The sequence below is a fragment of the Zosterops lateralis genome (assembly GCF_965231275.1).
Source record: "Zosterops lateralis genome assembly, chromosome: 3".
Classification (NCBI taxonomy): domain Eukaryota; kingdom Metazoa; phylum Chordata; class Aves; order Passeriformes; family Zosteropidae; genus Zosterops; species Zosterops lateralis.
Window position 1 is genome coordinate 64663221 of NC_139764.1, and position 22917 is coordinate 64686137.

A 22917-nucleotide genomic window follows, 5' to 3' on the forward strand; every position below is an offset into this window, starting at 1 on the left:
CAACCGCCGGCGCCGCCATCTTCCCGCCGCCCCGCCTGATCTTTCACCTCTCAACCCGCCACACGCGAGTCGCCCGTTGGTCGCCGGGCGGGATGACGTCGCTTCCGGCCGCGGAGCGCGAATGACGTGGCCGCCGGGGAAGGGGAAGGCGGGGCCGGGGCGGGAGGCGGGGCCGGGAGCGGCCCGGGGCGGGAGCGCCCGCGGGAAGGGGCGGGGCCGCGCCCCCTGGCGGCCGCTGCTGGCCAAGGCCCTGCGGTGCCGGGCGGGGAGGGAGGGAGGGAAGGCGGCGGGCGGGATTCCCCCCACAGGCGGGCTCTGCCCAACTTCCTCGCTGTTTCAGCGACCCATATGCAGCCCATCCCTCTGCCCATCCCAGCCTTCCTCCTCCTGGCGTCCGCAGCGCCTCGTTCGCGCTGGTGTGTGAAGCAGAGGTGGAGGAGGAAGCATATGAGCGCCACAGAAGCAGCCGGGCCTCAGGGGTGTCTGTACTGAGATGCGGGTTTCCCCTCAGAGCGCGGAGCGAGGGCTCGCCGGGCGCTCCCGTAGCGCGGCCTGGGGCTGCACACTCGGGTTCCGGCCTGCCACAAAAACCGCCGCTCCCGGGCTTGGCTGCCTTGGCTTGGAAACACCGCCGCAGGTGAAAGATGAAGTGAGACCTAATGCTAGCCCCATACTGTCAGACAGATCGGTGGGCAGAGATGGCGCGGAGATGTTTAAAGCACTCTGTTAAAGGAATCTGCCAATGTAAAATTGAATGAAGAATTTTTTATCACGAAAATATTTCTCTTGCACGGAAAATAACTACTTTCCTGGCTTCTAATACAGACCAGCATTGGCCAGCAAAAAAAAAAAAAAAAACCCACAGTCACATTGCAAGGAAGGATTGTGCTATTTCATTAGTATCTAAATCTTTAGCTACCAAAAATTTGGCTGACTGACCTTAGAATCATAGAACCATTAAGGTTGGAAAAGACCTCTAAGATCCCATTGTTAACCCAGCACTGCCAAGTCCTCTGCTTAACCATGTCCTTAAGTGCCAAATCCACATCTTGTGAACACATCCAGGGTGGTGATTTCACCACTTCCCTGGGAAGTCTGTGACAATGCTTGACAATGCTTTCCATGAAGAAATGTCTCATACTATCCAATTTAAACCTCCCCTCGTGCAGCTTGAGGTCATCTCCTCTGGTCCTTATCACTTGTTTCCTGAGACTGACCCCAGTCTTGCTACCACATCCTTTCTGGAAGTTGCAGGGAATGATCAGGTCCCCCTGGAGTCTCCTCCAGGCTAAAGAACCCCAGCTCCTTCAGCTCCACCTCACAGGACTCACTCTCTAGTCCCTTCACCAGCTCCATTTCCCTTCTCTGGACAGGCTCCAGGTCCTCAGTGTCTTTCTTGTGGTGAGGGGCCCAAACTGGGCATGGCATTCGAGGTGTGGCCTCACCAATGCTGGGGTGGTCCTTCTGGCCACACTATTGCTGACACAGGTCAGGTGCCATCGGCCTTCTTGGCCAGCTGGGCACACACTGGCTGCTCCCCAGGCAGCTGTTGACCATCAACCCCAGGTCCTTTTCTGCTGGGCAGCTTTCCAGCCCCTCTGCCCCAGCCTGTATCGCTGCAGGGGGTTGTTGTGACCAGAGGACAGGGTGTGCCACTTGGCCTTGTTCAGTCTCACAGAGTTGGCCTCAGCCCATTGATCCAACCTGTGCAGATCCAACTGCAGAGTCCGAGGATAAGGGAATGTAAAGAAAAATGAGCTTAGGTCTCTCTCTTCCAATTGCATAGCTTAATGGGTTGGGAGACCTCAGAAACGCACGTGTCAATCACATTTGCATAGGAGACAGAATGAAATAGCTGCACTTTGACACCTGACAAATCACCCTCTGTGGAGTGATTACTCAGTTACTGAATGGCAACAGAAGATAAAAAATAAAAACTGTTTGCTTTGAAAAGTAATTTGCTGATGTAATTACTCATCAGTTATCACCTGAGATCATGAACTAACTAGACTGTTTGTAAGTCTCTGGTTTTATTGGTCTCACTAATACAGTTTTGTTTAGTTTTCAAGCACTTTGGGAAGTGCTTGATAAAATTTGTACATATATCAGAGTTAATGCATTAATTATGTAGCATTTAGTCCTTTTTTGTGTGTATGTGCACAAAAGTCTGGAAAGATGTGGTCAGTGAAGGGGGACACTTGCAGTGTGCACTTGCACATTAAGTATACTTAACCTAAAAGTATACACATGGTATCTTGACCTATATTGTAGCAAATCAGCTATTCAGCTACCAAAATAAACTCTTATAAAAGCTTCACCTCACTTCATCTTATCCTAATATTTGCCAGGATGTATTTCCTGAGAATCTCCCATCTTTTGTTTACAACAACAGAATTAGGTCAACTCGACCCCAGTGTTTTCATTCCTCACTATTAATTAACTTCAGAACTACTATCAAATCCCATTAACCAGCACACTGATTCTTCTGTTTATTTCACTTGCAGTGATGAAGATGTCTTCTGTATTTTGCCTGCAACTCAGCTAATTTAGTCTAATGTAATTTAAAATAGTCCAAAATAAACAAAAAATGGAAATGTTTCAGGAAAACAGAAATCAATTTCTCAAAAGCAAGAATTTCTGAACAATCCCAAGAAATTGCTCATATCAATGTAACTCTCCATGTCAATCTTCAGACCCATGAGTTTGAACATGTTGAATGCCTGACTTCTAGCAATAGTGTCTTGTGTTATTGCAGAATTTTATTTGTGGGGGTTTTATGTGACTGTAAGAAATATTGTACTATAAAAAGGTCCATACAAAGTTACAGACTGCTTTTCTAAGAGATAATAATTGTATTCTAGCTTCCCTCAAACTACATAGTATTAATGGTATAAAAAAACTTTTTTTTTTTTTTTTTTTACAATATTAAGTTCACAATGGCACCCTCACTGTACCGGCTATTACTTCTTGTAATACAAGTAGGGCAGGAAAAGCTAATGACAAATGAGAAGACTGCTTGTCAGTAGAGACACTGGTGGCAGTGGGCAGCTCTAGACAATTTCAAGGTTCACTACAGATAAACAGTGTCATTAATCTAATTCATAATCGTAGTAATCATCATCTGTGTTCACTCCAACGCTGGAGGCCTCATTGGGTTTAATTTTCTTTCTGTCCTCTTTGCCTCTTTCCATGGAAGACAAATTGTCTTCACACTGCTGCAGAATCTTTTTGGAAGACATCCAACTTTCCCCTCGGCTTTGTGCTGGCGCTGCACACTGCCCTCCCCGGACATCCGTCCCTTTGGCCACCAGTGCTCTTCTGGTTCTGAGAAGGTCACAGGTGCAGTTCCAAGGGTTTCCATCTAAGTACAGATGACGAAGACGAGGTAAATACTCCAAAACTTTGCGATCCAAGACAGATATCTTGTTATTCCGTAAATTTAAAACCTGAAGCTGTTTCAAGTCCTTCAGTTCTTGTTCCCCAACATCCTCTATGTCGTTTCCTTTTAGATCCAATCTAGCAAGGGTATCTGGAAGTCTGAACAAAAATAAAACAACACAAAGTTGTTATGTTCATCATACTGTTTTTGTAAGTGGTATTTGGTGGTGGGTGTTTGTCCAGGCACATCTGATGTACTAAAATAAAGCTATCACTAAAAAAATGCAATCTTCTGCAAAAGCAGATGTTCGTATTGGGTTTGGGTTGGGTTTCTTTGTTTCCTTGTTTGCTCTCTGTTTTTATGTTATAGGTGTACTGACTGTGCACCCTTGAACTGTTTTCCCAAATTACTGCAGTTCTGACCAGTACTGACTGTTCATGCAGCTGAACTGAACAGCAGTCCTGTGCTGTGCTATGAAAAAAATTAGCTGCTTATTTGACTGTCAAGTTTAAAAATGCTTTTTGTACTCTTCAATGCCAATGACCAAACTATAGCACCATGAAAGATCAAAAGTTTAGACAATCATGGCAACACTGCTCCTTCAACTACTTCTATATATGATTTGTTTAAAAATGCTTTTTCATTCATAAAGAATTAGAATTTTTCCATTTTGTTCTCCTGCTCCCATCAGACTCAAACATTAATCATCACAGCAGTAATCCATCTGATGATCAGCTGTTAAGAAATCAGCAACAGGGAAAATATAAATGCTTTTAAAATAGTAATTTCAAGACTTAGAACTGATTACATTTAGAAGAGAAAAATCTGATAATTTCTGGATATGATACTGAACAGGTCAGTATAATTGTTATTTTCATATACATTACAAATTTATATGAAAAGACCTTAATTTCAAAAGTCTTGCTCATTTATGAAAATTTATGATATTGTAATTTCCCTCTGATATAGTTAGTGACAAGCGCTTAACAGAAAAGCATAGGCATGGAATTTCTTTAATAAAATTAATTTGAAAGTATCTTAAAAATCACCTTCTATGGTAGAATGCAAGGTGATGAAAGATCAAGGTTACAGATTTTAAGGAAACTTAACTGAAACTCTCAGGGAAATGATGATCATATTACCAAGATCTATTTAGAATAGAACAGCATTATACTGCAACTGGGAAAGTTATGGGATAGTCGGTGACCCTCACTCACTGTTTTTTGTGAAGCCAAGTTTGAACCTCTTAAGCTGAAAGATAGTTTCCAGATTTGTGAAAACCTGACGAGTCCAATGTTACTATTTCAAGACTAGGGCAGTTCTGTATTGTGTTCAGTTCTGTTCTTCCTGGGGAGATTTCACGTATTGATATGGTGATTCACATCACAAAATCTGACATTACCAAATGCTTGTGACTGCAATAAATCAGCTTTGAAACCTAACTACAGACAATTCTAGTTGCCCGATATGACACTCTAATATCAGAAGGGTAGTCTGGGGTAAAATCCTAGTGCCACAGATGTCAAGGGCACTGGGAAATCACCCAAGAGGTTTACCCAGAGTGATTACAGTCCAAAGCCTGACCAGCAAGTCCTTAAACCTGTGAAGACTCTTATTGTAGTAATGTTAGACTTAAACTTTATGGCTATACTGTTTGACTTCAGGCTGTGTTGATCTAGAGAAATAATGCCACTTAGTACATGATTGAGTGCCCTGCAGCTGGAAAAGGAACTGTGCGCACTTGGGAGCTGACCAAGGCAGCCACACCGTGCTATTGCCACTCTAAGGAATATCATCAGATTCTTTCCTGCATTTTCACCACGCCCTGTAGGATTTTATGAAGTACGGCTTTTCTCTAAAAGTCCTGAAAATACTTGGACTTGTGGATTATTTTCTTTTCAGAAAAGAAAAGAAAAAAAGCTTTCTTTTTTCTCATTTCTGCGAAAAACCTGCTAAGACCTATTCACTTTAGCATATCAGTCATATCTTTTAACCTTTTACACCTGACAGAGTTCTCAGATAAAAGTCAAAAGTAATAATATTTTTTTCTGTATATCCACGAGTACCTGGTCATCATCAAACAATTAAATTAAGTACATAAATTTTATTTCTTGTCTTTTTTTTCACCTCTTTTATGTTTACAGTCCTCCCTGGGAATCTGTATTTACTGTTGGAATGAAAGGTCCCCAATATCTCCTTAAAAGTTATATACTGTTTACAGGCTAGTAGAGAACACCTTCCTGTTAATTCTCTTGACTACAAAGGTTGTAAAATAAGATGGATTAGACAATACTAAAGTAACTACAAAGCATTAAACATTCCTGTCAAGCTAGACTGAAATCAAATATTTATACACCACTAAATCACTTTCTGATTATAAAGCTGTTGCCAAATATATTCAAATGCTAAAGGACATGATGCTAAATGAATTGAATTTTACTGTGTTATTTATTTAGGTTAGTTAAACCTGTCTACAAACCATAAAAATAAAGTTTAACAGTCCAGTTTTGTTAAGGAAGTTGATGTTAATGAAATTACTTCACTATTTTTATGCCATCTTATTGCACAGCCTTCTGTAATATAAAATTGCCACTTTATATCAGAACAGCCTCCATTTGGCTTAATATGCTATCTCTGATAATGGCCAGTTCCAACATTCAGATGAATGTGATAGATCCTCTAAGCAGAGCATTAATGAACACAGGTTGCCCAAGGGATGTTTCTTCTGTGCTCTGTTGACTGGAATTTTTCTTATAGCCTGAAGCTGGAGACTTTATATGCATCCTAAATACCTTGTAACATGTGAATTTAATGAAGTTGGGAATGCCAATATCACTAAAAAAGCACATTCTTTTTGATCAGATTCAGCTCCCGAAATCTTAATATTTTAACAATAATAAACTTGGTGTGGCTTGGTGGAAACAGCAGCTTTAAAATTGCTATCTATCCTTTTTATCAAATGCTCTATTATTTTTCTTTTGTGGGGCAAACTAAGTAGCAGTATAACCTTGGTAGTAAGTTTGTTGCATTCTCCCAGCAGGTTCTTCTTATTGGTGTGCTAATTAAATAAAGTGGTCTCACTGGCAGGGAGAGATACAAATTGAGCAGATTCATTTGGGGCCACAGATGTAATGAAAGTAGCTCTACTCTGAGGCTGCTAACTGGAGTGCTAATTAGTGCTAGTTACAGCAATGGGTTTATGGTATGGACAGACTTCTGCCATGACTTGGTCTAAACACCAATTTTTGCCTCTCATTCTCGTAATGCAAGGATGGAGAGATGACACCTTGGAACCGACTGTCCTGCGATTCACTTGCCTCAGCGGAATAGAACTGAGGAGATTCTGTTCCAGCGCCAGATTGGAAAGCTGCGTGCACTGCTGGAGAGCTCCCGCCTCAAACGTGCTGACAGCGTTGTTGTCGAGAAACAGGTGCTTCAGGTCTTGGAGTCCTTGAAAGTCCTGTGCTGTCACCCTTTGGATCAGGTTATTGCTGCAGTCGAGTTTCTGCAGCCTGCCGGGCAGCCTGAGGGGCACAGCGTGGAGCTGGTTCTTAGACAGCTCCAGTGTTGTTAAGTTAGGGAGAAGCTGGGCACCATCTATTGATGTCAGCTGATTTTCTGACAGAAGGAACTCAGACAGATTTTCTAGGTGTTTCACATCTCGCAGTCTCACAATTTTAAGTTGGTTTTTCTCTAATTTTAGAGACAGTAGGGATTTAGGTAGGTCAAGAGGCACTTTTATCAGAAAGTTGCCACTTAAGCTGAGAAAATGTAGACTTTGGAAAGATGCGAAGAAGTTGGTTGGGAATGAATTCAGTTTATTATCATCCATGCTCAAATACATCAGCCTAGGAAGCCTAAGTGGTGCAGACACAGATTCCATGTTGTTGCCATCTAGGATCAGAGTTTGTAAATTGTAAAGGGAAGAAAATGCACTTGGAGGTAGAGTTGCAATCAAGTTGTTCCGAAGATCGAGCACCCTTAGTTTTATCAAACCTGCAAAATCAGATTCATGCAGAGTGTTGATGGAGTTATCAGCAAGTTTTAAAATTTCAAGGCTAGATGGGAGAAAGATGGGTATTTGCTTTAGCTGATTTTTGCAGAGTTCCAGGGACTTCAAGGTGCTCAGATCTTTGAAAGTGTTGTTTTCTATTGATTCTGTGCCACTGCATGACAGGACCAGCTCTTCGAGGACTGGCATTCTCCTGAAGTCAGTAAGCTTAAAGAGAAAAAAAAAAAATTGTGGTAGTACATTTATAGGTATAGGTATCCTCACTGGATTACTGCTTCTGGATGCTTGGACAGTTGCTGAAAAACATTATATTTAAAATGAGAAACTAAAATAAGTGATAAAAGTAGAAATATTGCTATAGGTACCTGTGGTTTCCCAATATTTACTTGCATTTCTAGAATTTTGTGGTTTAAATCTATGCTGTGTCAGGTTTTGAGCAAGCACATACATTTGAAGGAGGAATATTCCTTTTGTTTCCTCCTGGTGGATAGCCTATATAAAATGGAAAGCTAACATCACCAGTGGCAGAATCTTTGCAGAGAGTGGATGGTTGTTAATGTTCATTGTGCTCCATGGTGCTTGCTAGAGCACTTTTGAGTTCATGATACAGCCATTTCCATATATCAACAGCACTGGCCCTGCAGCATGTATTCCCCAGAGGAACAGATGTCTTTACCTCTTGCTACTGTTTTGGAAGAAAAACTGAAATTCAACTCTTTTCCCCACTACCTTCTTTTTTTTTTCCTTTTTTTTTTTTTTTTAATAAAAACCTCACATATTAATATGATCAAACCAAAAGTGTCAGATCAGCCTGGCCTGAAAAATCACCTCTGGAACAGAGTGTTGTCACAGAAACTTAGTTTTTATTAGTTAGTAATAAACAGATGCTTTGCAGTGGTAAATGGTACTTAGATGTTGTCTATGACTATAATATCGAGAGGCACACAATTGTCTCATTATTTTTCTGCCCTGTTAGAACGTGCTTGTTGCCATCTTGTGTCTCAAGTTAAGCAGCAAACCTAAGTGAATCTGGCAGCTTTCTCTAAGCTGAGATAGGAGGAAACATGTAGGAGGATGAGCCAGGGTGTTCTCCAAGCACACCAGTTGCTACAACCTTGGTTTTCTGAAATTACCAGATATGCTTCCCATTGACCTCAGTGACTGAGTCTTAAAAAATCATTTATATAGGAATCCCCCCCAAAAAGCAACGTGAGCAGGTGTTCTGCACAGGAGTGGTGAGGAGTGTTCTCATCTGTTTTCCCTTCCCATGTCCAAAACCATCTCACTACAGGTCTCAGGGACCACACCAGTTAGATATGCTAAAGTAACAGTAGATTCTTCCTGCTATTCTCCCCAGGGCTTGGTAGCTCCCAGCACATTTTACTCTCAGTGGGGGAAGCTATACAGCCTGTTCTACAGCATAACCCCTCATTCCAGTCAGGAATCTGTATGGAGGGCAGTACAAGTCCTTTTGCAGTACAGGTGCTGCGTAGTAGTTTTGTTCCATAATCCTGGTTGGATACATTTAACTATCATACTTGCATAAGTGAAATCAGCTCATAACAGTGACTGTTAAAAGGTGTCTTACAGCTTCATTTGTCCAACTCTTGGATATTTTTGGCCTTATCTTTTAATCTTTTTATCTGGCTACAAACTCTGTGTTTTAACTTTTGTTAAAATTAAAGCCTGCACAGCTGTGAAAGACAAGTCAGATTTCATTTTGCTGAGGTATCCTTAGTTTATATTTCTGATTAACTATATTCTGTCTTGCAAAGCAATTTCTGAATTGCAAAATTTGATGCAATTACTGAGAAAGTGTAATAGATATGGAACCTCTATTGAAACAGGTTTGTCCATCAATTATATTTAAATCCAATGAGGGAATGTACCTCCATTAAAAACCTTATATTCTCAACAGTAAACAACAGTTGTCCAAATTATATAATTTGATTTTTCTATAAATCAGTGTTTTGTGTGTATATAGCTATATAGCAATATCAGAACTGCTGATGTCCAGTTTTGGTCATGATTAGGAAGGTGATCTTGTATATAGGAATGAGCTGCATTAGTCTAGAGCACAAAAACATAATCACATGTAATTATAAAGCCATCTTATGGAAATTGAAACAATTATGAACCTTCACAATTCAACACATTTTCTCAATAAGTTCCAAAGCAATGTTTCCTGCTTTTCCTCATTTGATTTCTGTATGCCTCTACGAGGCTTAATTTTCATCTTATTATGTTTCAGAGAGTTGTGAAGGTCAATGTACAGACATTTGCTCTGTAATGATGTTAGGCTTCTTAATGTAGATTATTATTATTTCTATTTTCCACCTATTTAGTATGCGTTGCTAAGCTTTGTGACCATGCTGTTTTGAGACTTAAATATTTATCTATCTGTGCTTTTATAAACCACCCAGTCTTTCTAATACAAACCAAAACACATTTGAAAGCCCATCAGCTTTTTCTTTCCCCTAGGAAGCAGTGTTTTATTCTCTAACTGGATTGCCTGTAAAATTATACTGTTATAGTTTTATATTTTAAAACATTGATATTCTGAAAGTGGATCTAATATGCTGATATTTAATACAAATGTTTTAAGGAATTTGTCATTTTAAATACTTTTTTTCTTTTTTTTTTTTTTTGAGTTTTGAGTTTTGAGTTGCTGTGACCTGGGATATGTTACAAGCAGCTTTCTTAAAACAGTCCCCTATCCTGGAGGTAAGGTAGATTATTTTCTTTTAGCAGATAAACCCCCTTAGTTTATAGTTAGTTCTACAGTTAGAAATAAACTAATTTTTAAATTGAGAGTAAACAGGTTTAAAATCAAGGAGGAAGCAGAAGATATTGCAAAAAGATGCTAAAATTAATCTAGTTTTGTTATTATAAAGTCTGTTTATAACAGCCCCCAGGTTACAAAATTACCAAAAGCAAAAATTCCAGCCACTGCTTTTAATGCTGATCAGCCCTGTCAGAACAAATACAAATTTGACCTGGGTTAAAAAAAAAAATCTACTATTTTTCCGTGGGGTTTTTTTTGTTTTGTTTTTAATCATACTGGATTTAGCATACAAATGTATATCATTTTTTAAATTATTATTTCTTCACAATTTTAATAATAATGCAAATTAAGATGCAGAAGTAATCAAAACATGGAATATTTTTTATTCTTCTGAGGAACCTAATTGCTAAACTATATTTGTGAATGCTTACATATAAATGTCTCTCAGAAATCAACTGTGGGAACTCTAGGCTTTCATTCAACTTCTTTACGAAAATAGGTTATTTTCTCTATAACTAGGTAAATAAAGGAATTTCAAAAATCAAGCAAATAAAAAACCCAAATCAAACCAGCCAAACAAACAGAAATCCCACACCGAAGCCCTAAAATCCTACAGAGTTATTTCAGTGCTTGCAGACATGTACTTTACAAGCAGAAATGTTTCCCTAAGCACTATAATATGTGCCAGTGGAATTGCTCAACTGTGTAAAATTAGGCATAGGTATTTATGATGTCAAGACCTCAGAAATATAATTTGTTGCATGAGGAAAAAAAAGTAAAAAATATATCCAAAGACCCAGTATAATTTCAAGGAAACAGCCTACATAACTACAAGGGCATAGTGAAAGGACTTCTTCCCTTTCAGTGCAAAGTTAGTAGTAGCAGTAAGGCAGAGTCATAGCCAGTGGAATTAATGAATAAAGTGAAAAATTCCCTTCCTAGATGGTTTCACACACCATTTGCTGTGATCAGTCATAAAACATTTATCCCACCACTCCATTCACTTATATCCAACATTTAAATGCTTTTATGACACCTGTCTTTTGCTCTAGTCAGAAACTAAGGCCACTTTACTTATAACTGAGGAGTTGCTGACAGGTATGGACAACTAGACTAAGACGTGGAAAATGGCTCATCTTACTTATCTTGGAAAGAAAATAATGGGGAGGAGGGAAGAGTTTGCACAGAAAACGTATTTCCTAATAGAGAATTCATTTAACCAATCTTTTGTTTACTCCAAGTATAGATTAATCACACCAATGTTCGATTCTTATGGGTGTGAGAGATAAAACAAGAAAACCAGAGCTCTTAGGAGCAGCTAAAAGAGTAAACTTTCTCAGAGGAAAACTGAACAATCACTATTTCTCAGTGGGCAACAGGTATTCTAGATGCTGCTCTAAGCTGCCTTCCAGACTATTTCATTTAGTCCTGAGAGTGAAATCAAAGATGCATTTCAGAGCAGTTAAAATTCTTTGTAAGAGAAAATGTATCTCATTTGAATTGTACACTTATTATTATTTGTAGTAAATTGATGCACAGCAAGCCTGTGTTATACAGGTGGTTATATTTCCCTTGTATATTTCCCATCTATACAAGGTTATATTTCCCATCTATACAAGGTGAATTTATTAAATAAAGGCATTTCAGGGTAGGGAACAAAGAAGCACCATTCCAGGGTACAGTGCAAGATGAGCATAAGCTGATGCCTTTAATAATGCGAACCAGTGGTGCCTCAAGAAACCCAGAATAAACTTTTTCAATAGCACAAATAGCTGGCAGCTTTGGTTAGGAGCTGCTCCCATTTATGTAGATTAGTAATTAGACCTGGCCTTGCTTTTAGAAACATCTCAAGCTGTTCCTTAGACTCAGATTTACTTCCTCTGCCATTTCTAATAGCAGCTGTACCTGACACCTGCAGGTCCAGAGGGGAAAAAGAGCTTCCATATCTTTCATTAGGGAAATTATTCTAATGACATAAACCCTTTCATTTTACTGTGAAAAAGTATTATATGGTATCAAAAATAGAAAAAGCTTTTAACAGATTAAAAAATTACTCTGAAAGTCAATGGTTATTTGACCATATATAAAAGAAGTCAACCTTTGGCTGCTAATTGTAAAAGACTATTTTTTTGAGTTTCATACAAAATATCATTGTGACAGTGTGAACTAGTGCTTGGAGACTGCAGGAACATGGAAACACGACAGGAATATATTTACATATCCTTAAAGAGTAAGTAAAAATAAAACCAGTTCTGGCAGCACTTTGTCAGTTTTTAGGACATGGAATAAGATTCTCTCCTCACTAGATGCCACCACCATCTGGGAATTCCAACTTGTAGTTACGGTGCACGACAAGAAGTACTTTTTCTGGGTTTTCTTACCTGGAGTTGTTTAATTTTGCTGTGGCTGATGTAGAGTCTCCTGGTGGTAAAAGGAATCTCTCTGGGGATCTCTGTAGCCCTGTAGCATTGCACTGACTGGGCAGGGTCACAGCTGCATCTTCTTGGGCAAGTGGTACTTAGAGCACTGTGAAAAGACAAGGCAACTAAAAGGTAAGACAAATACATCTTCCAAAACAGGAACTCTGGAATTGCCTCAGCAACATACAGCTTGAATTAAGCACCAAAGCCCTTTTATACCATGAGATCTGATAAAAGGATATTATGACTGTGTATTTTATCCCAGTGAAAAAACAGCAAAAACAATACTGTAATTTGCCTGGGTTAAAATGTTGGCAGGCATTACAAAGAGTGAGAAACTTAAACAGTGATAAGGTGCCTTTACATTTGTAGGTATGTGAAATTAGTGTTATTTATTACCTGACAGCTAATCTGCAAACATCCATATTATCTTCAGTTTCCTAGTTTTGTTAAATGTGACACCACGGAATTAGTGGAGAAAAGATAAAGAGCTGTTTTATAGTGGGGCTGTAAAACCTTTGTATCTTCTGTGACCCAGTATTAGAAACTGTAAAAACACAACTACAGCCAACATTGAAGCTTTTTTGCTCTTCCTCTTGCATTATTCAGGCTACCCCACAAAACCTTAAAACTCAGGCTGCTACTGTTTTAAAGCTGAAACATTCTATTAGTTTTTTTAGTATCTGTGGTACAGCTGAGTGCTGCTGATTAGACAAAAAACCCACCTCTTATTGTGTAATTCCCATAAATCAAAATTTAATTATTCTTGTATTTGAAAATTATAAATGCGAAATGCTTGAAAGCATTTAGTATAAATCAAGTGGTAGATAATCAATAAGACCTATTTACTCCATGACAGATGGAGAACAGAAAGATTTCCCCTAGAGCTCTCTCTGCTTATTAGTGCTTCTCTGACATATCTGCTAGCTGTGCCAGCTGGAGATGTAAAGCTTTGAAAGGCATACGGTTTTGGTTGTGATCATTTTCCTTTGCACTCAAGCGGTTTACAACATACAAACCAGTGTGCTTTTGAAACCTTTGTATCTTCACACACTGATGTGCTTTGCGCCGTTACTTGCTTGCCTCCATCCTCTCCATCATATCTTCAGAAGCAGCTAATCCTATTCCTTACATGCAGACTAGGCTAGTTATTTTTCCAAGCAGAAGATAATGTCAAGTTGATTTGACAAATGGATAACAGAACTGGGGGCAGTCCTTGATGGGAATGCCTATTGGATGCAGCTGGGCTTACACTGGACAACTGCCATATTCCTTCCTGAAGATCCTTCTGTCTCCTTAATCCTCTATACTGTGAGTGCAGAACTGCAAGCCAGCATTTGCTAAACCAAGCAGCAAGAGCAGAAACCTTTTCCAAAAGCAGCCTGTGAAATTGGCATGTTTAACAAACTCTGCAGAAAAATCTTGCCTGACTTATGGCATAGTGATCACTTAAGCAAAAATGAGTGAGTGGGCAGCTTTAGCAACTGTGCATTAAAATAAGTATTTAAATGTATCTTAGTCTAGGGTTTGATACTTGTCTTGTGGCTTTAACTATTTTTTTCCCCTACAAGAGTCAAAGTATTCAGACAAAAGTGTAAATTCTTTCTGCATACTGACAGCTACTTGTGGTATATTTCTTTGATTCCATCTTTTCACTTACTTGGATTTACATTCTGGTGCAACTAAGACAGTAATGCTCAGCATCCTGTGTAGGGATTTGTCTTCCTTAAAAATGTCATCAAAAACAACTGCTTTCTGCCCCTGGCGGGTCAAAAGAAATGAAGATCCAGCCCTGTGGTTTGGAGTTGGGAGCTCCAGAGTACTGCAGTCAGTCTGCAAATCCCTGTAAGAACCATAGCTTGCATCCTTCCCTATTTTGTCATTTGTCAAATTTTAGGTCAGTCAGCCGATGTCAGAATTCCCAGCTGTGGTTACAAGGTAATTGCACCATAGTAAGGTGCAATATTCTTGGCTCTTGGCATTTTTGTGTAATGTCTCTATCCTTGGTCTTTTCAAACTAATGAGAGGAAACATTATTGGTTTAATAGTTCATTTCCATTATATTTACAATGATAATTTAATTGAGAATTCTGTTATGTATCCATTAATTTCTCATATATGTCTGCTTTTGGCAGCTAGGTAATTTAAAGTGATAGCTATAAAAGATGATGTTTTATTAAACATATTCTGTACAAATTCTCACACCAGAGCTGATGACTTTACTTTTGCATATAATTATGACCTGTGGGCATTTTATTGGCTTCAGGAGACCTGATGCCAACAGAACAGACAAAGAGTCCCAGGACTGTGTGAGGAACATGTGAGCTATGCAACAATAAGAACCAAAACCAAACCAAAAGAAACAAAACCCCAAACAAAAATATTTATAAACATTCCAGAATCTCTGCACTGGACATAGTCCTGCTGGCCCATGAATTGCACAACCTCACAGCACACCATTAGGAAGGTGAATCACTGTGGCCATTTCCTGCCAGTGGTTTTTATGCAAACTCTCCCCAGTTTTTGATGGGGATACCTGTGCAGGACTAAAGGCATGATATAGCACTCCATCACTTTTGTGTCAGAAAGAACAAGCAATAGCATCTGAACCTGCCCATGTGAGAAGTCCCAGGGACATCCTACAGGGTGTGTGCTTTAGCCAAAGGTAAACACTTCTGATCAAAACCTGCAAAATCCCAAGTTTGTGTCAGACATTGTCTTGTTGGCATCTAATAAGGACATTGATTAAATATATTGGACAAATTTGGATAAAACATAAGCTTGATTTGCTGGAATTTAGATCTTTCAGGATTGCTGCTTTTATTTCAAATTGGAAGTAAGGCTCATAAAGGACTGTAAAGTTTGGTGGTTTTTTTCCAAATATATCAGATAGCCAAATAAAACCATGCTATTTTTGTACAAGCCTTGCCTCACACAATATTTCAGCAGTACTAGTGATTGGGCCTTTCTTCACCAAAGTCACAGGTTTGATGATAGCACACGTATTTAGGTCAAGACAAAACTTTTTAACCTAGGATTTAGAAAATGACATAAAAGTAAGATGACATTAAAATGGGAAGAATGAACCTGCAAAACTCTAGGTATGGAGTGTTCAGAGATGTCTGAAGAAAGCCCATAAAACTGGCAGGTGGATCCCTTATAATGTACTGATGGCACAGACCACACAAGGGAAGATGCTGTCTTATCACAGAAGATATGGAGAAGCTGAGCTTTTGCAGTATAGGTGTCCCTTGCCTATGGAAGGGAAAAATTACAGCAAAAGACCAGCTCAGGGCTTGCACAGGGCACGGAGAGGAGCTTGATCCCTGAGGGATGTCACAAGCAGAAGCAGTTTGGCAAGTAGGAACTGCTAAGTGATGGCGTATGCTCTAAAGAATCCTTGGCATATTTAGGTGCCATATGCTATCAAGTGCCTGCCACTGAGTACATGTGAATTTATAATTATTTTTTGCTGGAGGTTTTTAATTTGGATTTGGACCAGTTTTTCATAGGGACAGCAAATGGCATTTGTCTGCTGCAAAGGTTACTTCCAATCAAGCACTTCTCTTCAGAGTGGATCAGGCTGCTAAGGGAAACACACTCATAGCATTGTTTTTCAAAATGTTAGGCTTCCCTTAATCATCTGTTGAAATATCCTGAAATGCTTTACAGAAATGTTTCCTAAACAAAGAGCCTCAGAGGGTTACAATGAATCAAGAATGTCAGCAAATGGATTCTAGGCCAATTAATAAGACCTAATTAATATAGAGATTATAAATTTCTAAAAAAATTTTTTGCATTTTAATCCTACAAAGCAGAGTTTCACAAGACAAATCAGACACCTGTCTGGAAAAAAAAAAAAGTGTCTCAATTCTCTTAAGCCAAGGATTTTGTAGAACTATTTTTATCCATTTTCATAGTATGTGGAGAAGATTGTTCTAACTCCAGGCAAGGTCACCTTCATAAACTGGAAACAGCTGCTGGATGAGTTAAAGCAGATTTTTCATCCACACAAAAAGGTAGGTTTCCTTTTCTTCCTCCAGGCTGGCAACATAGAGGAGATGCAAGTGATAACCCCTTTGGAATTTCTCACATTTTGCTTGTCCAGGGCACATTTGCATTCCAGAGGAACTAGCATGGTGAAACAGATTGAAAGGAATGAAATTTTGTTAAATGGAAATTCACATATTGTGGAGTTTTACTTATTGCCAGTTTTATGACTGCTAAGGGATTCTAGCCCAGATCAGATGCAGCTGGGGCAGGCACCCCACAAAAAAACAACCCACCTGAAGGAGGTCAATTTAAATAATTTCATACACATGTGCCACTAATGATGCTGTAACTGGCCTTCAAAGTGTTGTAGGCAAGGGCATCCACTTGATGGAGGAATGTTTTTCATTAATTGAGCCACAGAGAGCTCTGCCCATGAAACCAGAGACTAGGGTATGGTATAATGACAGTTTCCTATTAATGACGTTACAAGTAATTCCCAAAAAGAAATGGAGGAAATAGAGGGTAGATCTGGTGGCTGAGTCTCTTCTCAGCCTAGAATTAAACACAGAGGTCTTTTGTATGTGAACAGTTATATAAAATCTGTAATTAATCTATGTGAGATCATGTCTTGTGCAGTACCACCTAAAAGTAAAGTGGCAGGGAAGGATTATCTAGTCAATAAGGGAACCAAAAAAATCAATGGAACTTTGTTAGTCCTGTAGGAAGCAAGTTACATTGCCCTTCCATTTCCTGTGAATATCTTTAGCTTTTAAAGCAGCCTGATTGTAACCGAGCATCCAACAGAATCAGAATGGAGATTAAACTGTAAAAATTGTCTGCTGTTCAAACTGCAAGGCACAGGACTCTAAAACAGCAATTTTCTAAATTATACACACTGTGTGCATAGAAAAAGGGTTTCATTCTTGCATGCTGTAAAGCTGAATGTTTTTGACATGTCTTTTGTCCATTTGTTAAAACAAAACAAAAATTCAAAATGAAAATAGTTAAGCGTAAGTGTATGAATAGAAATAAGCATGAGACTAAGATCACAACAACACTCTAAAATAGAAAAGCTGGTCTGAAAAGTGACTTGTGAGACCAATATGGAGTGGATATTCAGAACAGTAGTCAGTAAACTCTTGCACCCATGGACTCACCCATGGACTGTAAAATGCAGCCAACTATGAACTAGCTAAGCCTGCAAGACAGGTATCACCTAAAATATGAAAACTAAAATCTTTGGAGTTTGTAAGCAGATATTTTCCAACTGAAAATGTATGCCCCTTCAAGTATCAGTACAAGTGGACAATTTCTTCCTCTCTTTCAAAAAGGAGTGTGCTTTAGACAGGTACATTCTAATCATCTTCTCTAACTCTTTCTTCTAGAATATGAAAATCTTGCTTTACCATCTCTTATTTTCTCCCATACTTTGATACTGTTAGATATTACCTGTTTTCTCTCTTCTTCCCCTTTGGTGCCCCCACTTGTGACTGCACAACCACCCAGGCAATCAGACCACGCAAGATGCTTCAGCACAAACCACACAGGAAGTGGCCTTGACATGTGCAGGCGCTGCAGCCTGGCACGCACAGCTGGGCAGCTGGAATTACAGAGGGTGAACTGACCCTCGTGTGCAAACACACATGTTTATATTGTAAATTCTTTGTGCAGAGGCTGGGGCTAACCAAAGGTTTGCATTGTATCTCACACAACATTTTCCCAGTCTAGGCATGGACACTAGATACCAAATCTACAGCAGTGGAGATGTCGATCCAAGTAATTTATTTTTAAATTTGATTCAGGTATTACTTTGGATTTTTCTTTTGTCTGAAAATATGTCCTCCTCATGCTTAAGGTCATTTACTCTAAGCAAAGTAAGTTTTCAGATGATTAATTAGGTACTCCAGTAATCAGTTAAAGTATGCAGGTTTAAATTTATGAAGGACTGTTTGTACTTAAAAGTACTTAATAGCAGTGTAATAAGGAGATCTCATGTTCTCTATACCTTGTCTAAAATTACTGAAATTATGTACATAAATTATATGTAGAGGAATTATCTAGTGATTAGCTTCACCAGCTCTGTCACTTCATACATAAGGTCAAAGGAGCAGATCACAAAGCTTTCCGTGACATTTCTGACATTAAAGGCAGCAAATCCAAATTCTTCTTGACGAATAACTTGCTTCAACTATTTGATTGTTAGAAATGTTCCTCATAGAAAGGACTCTTACTGCTAGACCAGCTGACTCAGACTACTGCTGTTCTTTAAATGTTCTTCAATTACTTTGTCGATGTTATCAGGGTGTCATATGCTACAGTTTACTCTAAATTGATTTAATCTAATTGAAGACCAAAACTACTAACCTTTTCTAGGTTCAATTCCATAATTACTGCACAGCTTCCTTACAGAACAGAGCTATGGTTGCTCTAGGGGATTTTGGGAGGGAATTTCAAGGGTAACTGGAATTTATCAGAATTTTCTAGGGGACCTGCAAGCATAGTTTTGAGATAACTAAATTATTCATGTGAATTAACCTTAAAAACAAGTGATACTTGCTTTTACTTTCAACCTCTCTTTTACACAGTATTTCTGGTGAGGAATATAAATAGTAGCTCATGATAGCTAAGTTTACTGATTTTTTTAATATAAAGCATTTCTTCTCATTTATCATTTTATAAGCCAGCACATATTAGACAGATATTATGCTGCAGGTAAGCTTCTAAAAGGATTGTATTTGAGAAGCTAATCTTTGAGTGGAATAAGTAGAGACAAAACCTTGTTTGAGTGGTGAAATGTAAGGACATGCAAAGCAAAGTTAGCACTGATAAGGGATGAAAGAATTGAAAGTAATGACCACAGAACTCTGATACCACTGTAGATAAAGTCAATTGAAGGTAGAGTGGGACTAACCTTTAAGCTAAAGGATAAGGACACTAAAATCCTGAGAATAAGTGATTCTTTAAAAAGCAGAAGTCATATATAAATGACATGTCTAAGTTTTTGAAGGCAGTATTTGCTATAGATATGTTACACAGTAATTACAGGAAACTTCTCTGTCAAGATAAGGAGATATTGTTCAAATGAATGATAGATATATATGAGCAGAAACTGCCAATTTTTGGCTAAGTGATACATTACTGTTCCCTTAAAAAAAGGCAAAAACTGTAACAGAATTCTGTAGACACTTCTCCAGTGCAGTATCAGACTCAAAGTCAAAGCTAACACAAAAACTGATAGTCCTGAAATAATTAATTCTCCTGTGTGGGTGAACTAATTTAAACAATAAAATTAGTTTGGCTTTTGATCCAGCAAATACTTTGATTTTCTGTTGGATGCTGTTGTGCAAAAAAAGGCAGTTGATACAGCTGTGAAGAATGAAAATCAGGATGAAGGTCAGGCAAATGCTCTGTGCAGCTGGGCTCCCTCCAAAGCACTTACAGCCTTTTCTCAGCTGCTCCTATTCCTGAATACACTGGTTTACAAAGCTAGAATGTTTTCTGTAGGTATGTAAAGGCGTCTGTAGCTTTTGTTTCCACCATGGATGTGGAAGTAAGAGAATTCCCCATTAGTTGCCCATTTTGTTACTACCTACCTTCAATTGGAGTGCAGACAATTTGAGCAGTGTGCTAGTTTTTCTGGGGTAATTTTTTCACAGTGGTTAGTGTGGGACTGTGTTTTGGATTTGTGCTGAGCACTGAGTTGATAATGTAGATTTTTTTTTTGTTCTTGCTGAGCAGGGCTTACACCTAGTCAAGGCCTTCTCTGCTTTTTGTACTGTCATGCTGGCAAGGAAAGTTGGGAGTACATGGGAAGTTGGGAGGAGACACAACAAGGATAGCTAACCGCAACTGATCAAAGGGATATTCCAGACCATATGACATCATGTTCAGTATATAAAGTGGGGGGAAGAAGGAGAAAGTGGGGGATGTTTGGAGTGATGGTGTTTGTCATCCCCAAGCAACAATTATGGGTGATGGGGCCCTGCTCCTCTGGAGATGGCTGACCACCTGCCTGCCCATGGGAAACAGTGAATTAATCTTTTGTTTGCTTACTCAGCTTTTGCTTTCCCTATTAAACTGTCTTTGTCTCAACCCACAAGCTCTCTACCTTTCACCCTCCTGATTCTGTCCCCAGTCCTGCTGCTGGGGCAGTGAGTGAGTGGCTGCGTGGGGCTGTGGGGAAACCACAATAAACAGGAAAGGGCAAGTGAACGGGTTTGTCACTTACAGGTTTGTAACTCTGTCAGCTCCTTGTCAAGCCTACAATAGCATGTCCCAGAGGAAATGTGATACCCAGTGCTAGTGGAGTTTGCTTTTATCAAGCTCTTATGAAAGCACGGATTGATGGAAGTACAATTGCTTCCTGCTCTGACATATCTCTTTGCATTCCAGGTGACTGGTCTAAGCACTGAGCTGTAAAGTGGTACCTTTCTGTCAATCCAATATGTTCCAATCAATTATTTATGCAAAGTGGAGCAAGGAAAGAAGCTCACACCGGGATGCCCTTCAGCCCCAGGGCTGTGTGTGAGGGGTGCTAGTGCCCTCACCATTATTTTGATATCCCCTCTGCTGACTGGAGGCTCCCTGTGCTCTCCCTCTCTGGTGCTGGCAGAGTTTGTGTAGGCAGGATTAGGGTCCTGGTCTGGGTTGATGTGATTTGCTTTCTCTTTTGAGGTGGAATTACAATTTCAGTGCAATAAAAATAACCTGCATGTGTTCTCCACAAGAGAAACAAACGTAATAAAGCTCCCACTGAAATCAACAGCAGAGTTGCAGCATTTCAAAGGAGATGAGCTGTAACCAAGGAGAGTGCCATGGAGAAAGCACTTGTGCTTATTCCCTGAAATTTGTTTTTATTTTCAGAACCAGAATGAGCTTAAAAAAAGCAAATACATTTTATATGGTTACGACCGCATTTATTGGTGCTTCTAGAGATGTGACGGTGCTGGCGGCAGTCCATTTGGGACTAGGTTAGATATTAAGAAGGAATTTTTTACCCTGTGGTTGGTGAGACACTAGGACACGTTGCCCAGTGAAGTTGTGGATGCTCCATCCCTGGCAGTGTTCAAGGCCAGGCTGAATTAGACCTCGAGCAACCTGTTTTATAGTGGGAGCTGTTCCTGCACATGGCAGAGGGATTAGGGCTGGGTGATACTTAAGGTCCCTTTCAACTCTTAATGTTCTATGGTTCTATGATTTTATACAATATTTGCAAACTTGCAACTTTTCTGAGCACAAGCAATGGGTGTGCCACTGCAAATCCTGCTGTGTGGTTTGCACATGCTTAGCACATTGCTGCATACAGTAGTGCAGACTCCTCTTTCCTCTCCCCTTCCCTTATACATAAAAATGATCACTTATACTCAGAAATGAGCCAGCTTTCCAACTCAGCTTGGCTCCACTTTAAGTCCTCATGTCTGGGAAATGTGTAAGCCAAAGATAATTTTTATACCTATTTGCTCAAATGAAACTCTTGTCCATGTAGCAGAAATCACTGCAGTGATAGCTCAGAAAATGAAAAAGCTTTGTCCAGAGCTAAACTCGCTGTCATTACTTTATCTAATGATGCCATCTCTCTCAGTTTGCCCCTCACCCCCTGCAACTGCTTTCCCTATCAGTGGTGGAGCTTATTTCCTGTCACCATGGCATGTAAGTCAGCATCATCCCACTTTCTGAAGTTTTCTCAGTGTCTGTGTGTTCTCCCTCATGGTTTAGCTCTTCAGAGGTTGCAGTACTGGCATCTTCTAGTGCCTCATTCAAGCAGTGATGCTTCTGAGCCAAGTTGTGGTTTTAGCACCTGTCTGCTTCCTGTTGCGCACTTCTGTGCACAGATACCTCTGTAATTGTACTCTCTGCAACATTTATTCACGCTTCCCTTGACGTATTTACCTTGTAAATTGTTCAGGGCAAGGCCCGCATTCCTTTTCTTTACCACGTACATATCCTCATTCTTTACTACGGGCCGATTTAGCACAGGGCTGGGTGGACTGTGTGGCCAACATAAAAATGGCCATGATTGCGATAATCTATGCCCGAGGATACACAGTGATACGCTCCCAGTGGCCGGGCCGGGGGCGCAGGGAGGACAGGGGGACATTCCCGACCCCATCCCTGCACACCCAGGGGGCGCAGGAAGGACACGGGGAGGACACGGGGACATTCCCGACCCCATCCCTGCACACCCAGGGGGCGCAGGAAGGACACGGGGAGGACACGGGGACATTGCCGACCCCATCCCCTCACACGCAGCTCCTGCCGGCCCGCAGCGCCCCCTGCCGGCGCGGGCGGCCCGCTCGGTGGCTCGGCGCTCGGCCGGCGCTGCCTGCCA

At 40.0% G+C, this 22917-nt stretch overlaps 1 protein-coding gene across 1 annotated transcript; it reads right to left on the reverse strand.

Moving 5' to 3' along the window:
- Nucleotides 1-3089: 3089 nt before the first annotated feature.
- On the reverse strand, nucleotides 3090-22530 carry LOC310907413 (nephrocan-like; the record flags this gene model as incomplete). Its single annotated transcript, XM_083857630.1, has 5 exons — nucleotides 3090-3537; nucleotides 6697-7598; nucleotides 12558-12702; nucleotides 20698-20762; nucleotides 22459-22530. 5 exons carry the CDS (start codon nucleotides 22528-22530, stop codon nucleotides 3090-3092), a joined length of 1632 nt encoding a protein of 543 aa, XP_083713756.1.
- Nucleotides 22531-22917: the final 387 nt, after the last annotated feature.